General features: G+C 41.6%; 1 protein-coding gene across 1 annotated transcript; it reads right to left on the bottom strand.

Annotated features, from left to right (window-relative positions):
- Nucleotides 1–349: 349 nt before the first annotated feature.
- Nucleotides 350–1,777, bottom strand: LOC147605543 (aspartyl protease family protein 2-like). The gene has a single exon (XM_086793625.1). The coding sequence runs from the start codon at nucleotides 1,775–1,777 to the stop codon at nucleotides 350–352; it is 1,428 nt and encodes a 475-aa protein (XP_086649751.1).
- Between the last annotated feature and the right edge of the window lie 6,711 nt (nucleotides 1,778–8,488).

Raw genomic sequence — 8,488 nt, forward strand, 5'->3', positions numbered from 1 at the left:
GGATATCGAGGGAGGACAGGTTAGACTTGACTGAAATGGCATCCCCTTTTGGTTCTTGTTAATGAACCACATTCTTTCATGTTTCATTTAAAGCCAAACTTGCATTGAAATAACTGACATGGCAGTGAGAGCCTCTGGTCATGGGCTTACGTATTTGAAGTGGGAATTGCACAAGAATAATAAAAACTTTATTTAAGATTTATATATATATATATATATATATATTTTGGGGAGGGAGGGGGTAGGGGAAATAAGCCTACGACAACATTGCAGGAAACGTAAACAATTGTCGTCTTGTCGTTCCGAAACTCTCCAAAATGACGGATCACTTAGCATGAGCCCCCTGTAATTAGCATTGATGGGCCATGAAGCCGAGCTTGGAGGCCCGAGTGTTGAATGAGAGGCGGAAGCCTTGCTGCTGGATGTTACCGAGAATGGAGAAGGGTTGGTCTTGAGAATTGGGAGCAAACGCAAGGCACACTTTCTTGGAGGTTCCCGACCGGTCGATGGACGCAAGGACATTCGAGGGAGGCAAGTGAAGGTCGGCACCCTCGCCTTCAAAGTGGAGGACGACACTCGGTACACTGCTTGGGAGGTGAGCTGAAGGGTGGTCGACGTCAAAGCAAGTGTCGAAGATTGCAAACCCATCGGTGGGGCGAAGGCCGGCGGTAGTGGCTGCAGCGGCCTTGCGGAATGCAGAGCGAAAAAGTGCGTAAGCTGTGGAAGGGAGGCGCGTGACAGAGGTGCCAGAGTCAACTATGACGCCTCCGTTGCCTGTTTGGTCGTCAAGTTGAAACAAGGAAGCAGGGATGGGAAGGCGAGCCCCTGCGACGCTGATGCCGGTGAGGGAGACGTAGTAGAAGCTCTGGAAGCCCGGGTTGGGGTTGCGGAGGAGTGGGGTGTAGAGAATCTTGGCGTACTCTTTTGGAGCGGGTGCAGCAGGCGTACTGGGGCCGAAGGTGAGTGTGGAGGTTGTGGAGGCGAACATCGGGGGGAGGCAGTAGGAGAAGGTGCTCTGGCCGAGGCCCACAATGGCGTGCAGCTGAGATGGGAAGGACAGCTGGCCGGAGCCCAAGCCTAGCACTCCAGCGGACCCTACGAAGTCCCCTTCGTTACGATGGCCGCAGCCGAAGACCATGTTGGGGAGGCTGCCGCCGTTACCGTGGCTGAGGGTGACGGTGTCGGTGACCAGGTTGCCGAAGGTGGAGGAGCCGTCGCCATACATCACCTCGTATTCGCAGTCCGTAGCACTGTTTCCTAGGCCACAGCGGTGGCCCGTGCATAGTGCCGAGTGGCACGAGACGTTGCGTAAGGTGGAAGAGGTGGCTGGGTTGAAGACGGGCTGGTCGATCTGCGAGTAGCATGACTCGCAAGGTGCGCATTGGATCCAGGAGAGGTCGCTGCCCGTGTCGATTACCATGTAGAAGTCCCTGCGAGTACTCGGGTTGCCGCCCACGCCCAACCTGGCGAAGTATTCTCCACTGCCGGCAAGCTTATACCCAGACACAATGGGCGCCGCACCAGTCCCAGCAGCCCTCACTCGTGTCACATCCCTGGCTAGCCTTGCTCGCCAAACATCCCGCTCTGTGGCGCTCTCTTTCCTGAACGGGGAGGCTGGAGAGTCTCTGTGCAGAATGTGCGCTGTGTATACGCTGCCTTGGTGCTGGTGATCACGGCGGCGAGTGGCGGAGACCGGCTGCGCTGCTAAAAACGCAGACGCCAACACTGTAACCAGTAGGGCGAGCAGACGGACACACGTTCTACGTCGACTAGCCATTTGATCTTTAGATTGATTATGGTACAAGGGAATGGAGCAACGTCTGGGCATCCCTTTTATAGGCTGGAGCGAGGGAGCGTCGGCCGACAGCCAGAACTTTGTGGCTCAATCCCTTTTTCCTATTCCTAGTCCTATCTTTTTTTTAAATGCCTTTTTCCTATTCCTAGTCCTATCTTTTTTTTAAATGCCTTTTTCCTATTCCTAATGCAGTTTTGTTGCCAACCCTTGTCAGCATGGTTTGCTGGCCCTTTGTGAGACCTTGGTCAGGTGCCTCGGACAACAATGTTAGGGTTAGCAGTCTTGTCGCATGCATACTTTTGTATGTAGGCAGCAAAGGGACAACCCTCTAGGCCAACCCATAAGGCTTCAAGGCCTTGCCTACAAGGTGACCAGCCCATTAGAGGGTACCCAAGGGGCCAAGAAGGCCCCCATGCCCTTTTTCCTATTCCTATTCCTATCTTTCTTATGCAGTTTTGTTGCCAACCCTAGTTAACCTTAGTTGACTTACTGCCCATCTTAATCTCTTTTTCTCAATATTCTAGTCCTTTTTTTTGTTTTTGCATTTTGTTGCCAACCCTAGTCAGTCTTAGCTAACTTACTACCCTTCTTAATCACTTTTCCCTATTCCTAGTCCGATTTTTTAAAGCATTGTGTTGCCATCCTTAGTTATCCTTAGCTATTTCTTGCTGTTGACCCTTTGGTAACCCTTGATATTTCACTTTTTTGTCGAGGTTTCCGTTGTGTCCATTCGAAAACAGCCTTCAAGACATGGTACAATGCACAATACCCTCTTTTAGGCTTTCCATTGAGATGCACAACTTTGTCCTCATTTTGCAAATAGGGTTCACTTACAAGGTCTACCATGATTCTATAACATTTTAAGTTACTGTTCCTCATGAGAAATATATATACTTTAACAATCAACTTTGTCACCACCATCTTTGAATGAGCTTAATGCAAAGTTGTGTATAGGGCTATGTTTTGTGCGACTAGCCTTTGGACACTGTTTGCATCATCTCACAAGGTCTTCTTGTGGCATAACCAATGCTTCTCTAATAGTAAAATGTACCCTTTGCTCCTTCCCAACTAGATTCGCTATTGAATGTTTGATATTATAACTCCACCAAAACTCAATAGTGAAATGTAGCCTTTTGAGCCTTCCCACGAGGTTCACTACTGAATGCTAAGTATTATAACTCCACCAAAAACTCATTTTCCAAGGTAGAAGTCATGTGGGTACACTATAACAAAACCTGTTAGCTTAGGTGCTTATAACATGCCCTTTAACAAAGATAAGTATCAAGTATTAGAACTTGTAAGCATTCATACAAGCACTACTATGAGCGTGCTACAATGTCACCCTTGTTAGATAATTCCACCGAAAACTTGTGAAGCATGCGAGTATTGGATTAAACTGCTTATATGAGTATTGTGAGGCTATAATTTTTTTAAAGGCAGAATGGAAGGAAACACCCCAATCTTCTCCATGCACAAAGCCATTTGTATAACCATAAAAGAACTTTAGAAGAAGAATCAGACACAAAAATATTTTTTTCCCCAAAGAAGCCCAAAGAAAATTACGAAAATGGCACATTTACCCCACACAGTGAAAATAGTGCAAAAGTAGAGAGGGTTGGCATGTGTATATAGGAAGATAGTACATGCTAAGCATAAGCATAGGGTGGCTTATTGTGTGCATAAGTCACCCTATGAGCATGCATCACCTTACGGATTCAAAAGAATACTTCTATCATCATTCCATCAAAACTCTTCATAAGAGATAAGTCACCCTATGAGCATGCATCACCTTATGGATTCAAAAGAATACTTCTGTCATCATTCCATCAAAACTCTCCATAAGAGATAATAAACAAATGTGGAGTTCCATTATTCTTATTCTTCTCGGATGTTTTTATTCATCATTTTCTTCACATTCTCTGAGGAGGAGGAGGAGGAACAGGAAGAATAAGAGTCATGGTTGAGAGTAGATGTACTCTCAACCATCCCATTAAAACTCTCACCCATCCCATTAAAACTCTCACCATCCCATTAAAACTCTCTATAAGAGATAACAAACAAATGTGGAGTTCCATGATTCTTATTCTTCTCACGTTTTTATTCATCATCTTCTTATCACATTCCTTGAGAAGAAGGAGGAGGAGAAGGAGGAAGAACAAGAGTCATGGTAGAGAGTAGATCTAAATAGTAGAGTCATGGTTGAGAGTAAAAGGAAGAGGAGGAAGAACAAGAGTAGATCTAAAGAGGCCTAAACATAAAAAAATTCAATAGTACTCATCCTCGATTGCATGGTTAACGATTAGGGCCTTGATGTCTACATCAAGAGCTCTTAAGTTCAATTCATGTTGTGTCTACATCATAAGGGAGGGATCACTCATGGATGTGTGAATTAAATACCTAGGTTTGAAACATATCCAAAAATATCTTTTTAAAAGTACTTAAAAACTAAGCTAGGAGAGAGAAACCAAAACAATAAAATAAATGACAACAAGAGAGAGAGAGAGAGAGGGAAAGCGTATGCATGTGAGAAAAGGGTTTTAGAAAATATTCGCCCAATTTTGGACATTTCAGGGCATTTTTTGAAAAACACTCGCCCCATTTTCTATAATTTTAGATTTATATAGGAGGACTAATCGTCACCCACCTACACTTATATATAGGAGGAATAATCGTCACCCACCTACACTTATATATAGGAGGAATTTTAGATTTATATAGGAGGAATAATCGTCACCCACCTACACTTATATATTCATGGAGGCATCTTATTTTTTACCCTGGAGGCATGTTTCATGTGCTTGTGTTCTTGCTTTGTCCACATGAATTGAGAAGGAAAGAAGTTTTAACATTTGTACACTTGTCTACCACATGAGAATCATCTCAAATCATTTGACTCCATGGCCTAGCTTATGGCATAAAAAAAACCCTTGTTTTCAACCCTTGTTCAATAGGTAAGCTGTCTTAGAGTGGCTATTGGCCCTTGGCCCTTTGGCGTAGCTTATGGCATACACAAAACCCTTGTTGCCAACCCTTGTAAGTAGTTAAATTGTCTTAGAGTGGTTACTGGCCCTTGGCCCTTTATGAGACCTTGTCTATGAGTCTGTTGACCCGACACTTGCGTGGTTCCAAACCACCTAGTTGACTTTGAAGGACACATGACTAATGAAACTAGACCCAATATGATAAGACAATGCTAGAGCGTTGCGCCACCGATCTAACTAGACCAAGGTTATTAGTTGCACTAGTGCAACCGTTAGTTCCTGCAAGAACTAAGATGCTTGACATGGTTCCTAATCCTATCTCTCCGAATGGGAGTCACTTCCGGATATAGGACTGAGTGTGGACTAAGGCACAAGTTAAAAGACATGTTCAAAACACAAAGCAATGACATAACTTGAGAATCAAACAGGTTTGCACAGAACAAGGGATGAAGACGACACCAATGATTGTTGTATTTTTGAGTAAGGCTTAGCTTATGCCGCCTGAGTTAGGACAGTTTAGGCAAACTGCATCTAAAATAGTAAAACGGGTTCTTTGTGAGAGCAAACAGGTAGTTGTGTGAATATTGTGCTTCTCTAGGCAAACATCATCGTAAGCCATTTCCAATGTCTACAAATATTCATTCAAATAATCTTTTGGATATCATTCATACAATATTTGTGGACCCTTTCCTCCATCCAAGTCTCAGTGCTACCCTTACTTCATTACTTTTATTGATGACTATTCACGGTATACAAATGTCTTTTTGCTATGACATAAATCAAAAGCATTGGGCACATTTAAGAGGTACCAAATATCTATGGAGAATCACACTAGTCGAAGAGTCAAAATTCTTCGAAGTGATAATGGTGGTGAATATATTTCCAACTTATTTCATGATCATTGCATCAACCACGGCATCCACCATGAGTATACCATTCCATATTCTCCCCAACAAAATGGAGTTGCAGAGCGAAAGAATCGTACAATTTTGAATGCAATCACATGCATGCTTATTCATTCTCGATTATCTCGCTCTTTTTGGGCAGAAGCAGTATTAATAGCCGTTTTTGTTCAAAATCATCTTCCAACTACTACACCTTTCGGTAAGATTCCAACCACAGCTTGGACAGGCCAAACTCCTTCTGTTGCACATTTCAAAGTCTTTGGGTGTATTGCTTATGTTCATGTCCCAAAAGAGACACGACACAAGTTGGAACCTTCAGGTTTGAAGGTTATTTTTATTGGTTATTCTGACAACTCAAAGAGTTACAAGTTTTATGATCCAAGTTTTCAAAAAGGCAATTGTTAGTCGAGATGCTATATTCAATGAGCAATTGATGGGAGGTTTGTGGTCCACAGATGATGCTGATGATACAAGAACATTATTCACTTATTTTCCTTTTCTACTTTTGGACAATGATTTGCATGATGACAACACTCTTTTGATGGATATTGGAGACAAGTCTATTGATGTTCATCCTACGGTTTCAAAGGAGACTGCTATAGATCTTGATATCTATGTTGATCTTCCTATTGAACTTGAGCATGGTGCAAATCATGTATATGATGATGATCTTGAAACCTTTAATCACATATTGGCTGTTTGTGAAGATCCTTCAACTTATGGAGAAGCTATGTCCTCTCCACAAAAGGAACAATGGAAGGAAGCCATGGAAGCTGAATATGAGTCTTTGATCTCAAAAGGTACATGGAATCTTACCAATCTACCTTCTAATCGTACTCCTATCAAATGTAAGTGGGTTTACAAGACTAAAACAAAGGCAGATGGATCCTTTGATAAATTCAAAGCTCGTTTAGTTGCAAAGGGATACTCACAAATTGCAGGGATTGACTATCATTACACTTTTTGACCCGTAGTTCGTAGTACAAGCATTCAAGTACTACTAGCTTTTGCAACTCAGTTTGATTTAGAAATACATCAAATGGATGTTAAGACAGCTTTTCTTAATGGAGACTTAAAGGAGGAAATATATATGGAGTAACCTGAAGGATTTACGATTTCCGAAAAGGAACATTTTGTATGCCAACTCCACCGTGCTTTGTATGGACTAAAACAAGCTTCACAATCATGGTACATCAAGATTGATCAATTTCTCACAGCTTAGGGGTTTGTTTCTTGCTTTTTTGATCCAGATCTTTATATCAAGCGCAATGTGGATAACAATTTTGTGATATTGGCCCTTTATGTTGATGACACTATACTTGTGTCTAATAATCTATCTTTCATGCAACAAGTAAAAAAGGTCTTATCCTCAGCCTTTGATATGGTGGATCTTGGTGACATCCATTCATGCCTTGGTATTCAAGTTCAAAGGTATCGTCACAACGGTATTTTGCTTCTTCGTCAAATAAAGTTTATCAACGATATTGTTCAAATGTTTGGATTAGCTATTGCACATTCATAAAACACTCCTTGTCTTCTTGCAAGCTCTACTAGGAGTACTTCTGCAAATATTAAAGCTGAATCGACAGCTTTAAATCAACCCTATGCTAATCTTGTTGTTTGTCTTTAAGTTGTGGGCATGAGCACTCGTCCTGATATTCTGTTTGCAGCAAATCTGCTAGGACAATACTTGTCCTCTCCATCTACAAGACATTGGTCTCAGGCATCTTTTGTGTTATTCAGATGCTGATATTGGGCAAGCTCTAACTTGTCCATGTGATCTACCAGTGGTAATTGCTTCTTTATCAATGGCTGTTTGGTATCTTGGGCTAGCAAGAAACAATGCTGTATTGCAGTTTCTACTACACAGTTTGAATATGTAGCTGCATTTTTTAACAGCTGGTGATGGTTGCAATATCCATCATGGAGATGGGGTGGACGTGCAAGGGTTTATTACCTCTTATGTATTATGGATACACTGCCTACTTTGGTGATTTAGATCTCCTTGTTAGAAATTTTTTTAGAATTTTTTATTATTTACGTTACGTACTAAGAGTTCCTACATGGCTAGCATATATATAAGATGGTTAACTTGCACATGCTTGTGATCTTCGGCTTATTGAAAAAATTTATGGTTATCTATTTGATTTCAAAAATGGATTATTTTTACTATGTTTAATATTTAACTTAATTAGAGAAATGTTACAAGAACTAGTATGCATAAACACATTAGACAATACCCACATTACTAAGTGGCAAGATTTACAATGTTAAAAGCACGTTAATAAGGAAAGAATTTTTGAAGGGAATAATCCCCACATGTTAGAATTTATCAAACTCTTCATTTAAGAAGTAACACGAAATTCAAATACAGTACTACACTTCCGGATAAGTAATTCTTTCTATTACACTCTTATGTGTGTATTTTAAATTCTGTATTGTAATATGTTATACAATCTAATCCTTATATTCTAATCCTCTTGCTCAAATCTCTTATCAACTTGCTAATCGAGCTCCACATGTGATGGTGATCTTGAGCTCACTATATGAGAGAAAAGAAGAGTGTGTTTTCTTGTGTAACCAATGTTCTCTGTGCATGCGAGAAGCGGGCACCCATCAAGTTTCATCATCCAAAGTTAGAGACAGAGCCATGGAAAGAATTTTGTAGGACTTCACAGGAGTTTTCCAGAGTGTATGGTCTCAATCTTGTGGGGGAGGATGCAAGGCATCTGGCACCCAATGAGGTGCCACCAAATCATTGCCTAAGAGTGTTTTCAAAGATCCGCGAGAAAGACAATAAGGGGATG

Source organism: Cibotium barometz, chromosome 59 (genome assembly GCF_041138505.1).
Source record: "Cibotium barometz isolate CiBa-2024 chromosome 59, ASM4113850v1, whole genome shotgun sequence".
NCBI classification, from domain to species: domain Eukaryota; kingdom Viridiplantae; phylum Streptophyta; class Polypodiopsida; order Cyatheales; family Cibotiaceae; genus Cibotium; species Cibotium barometz.

Excerpts from the sequence above, each read along its gene's own strand:
- LOC147605543 (XM_086793625.1), bottom strand. The coding sequence starts at position 1,777 with ATGGCTAGTCGACGTAGAACGTGTGTCCGTCTGCTCGCCCTACTGGTT.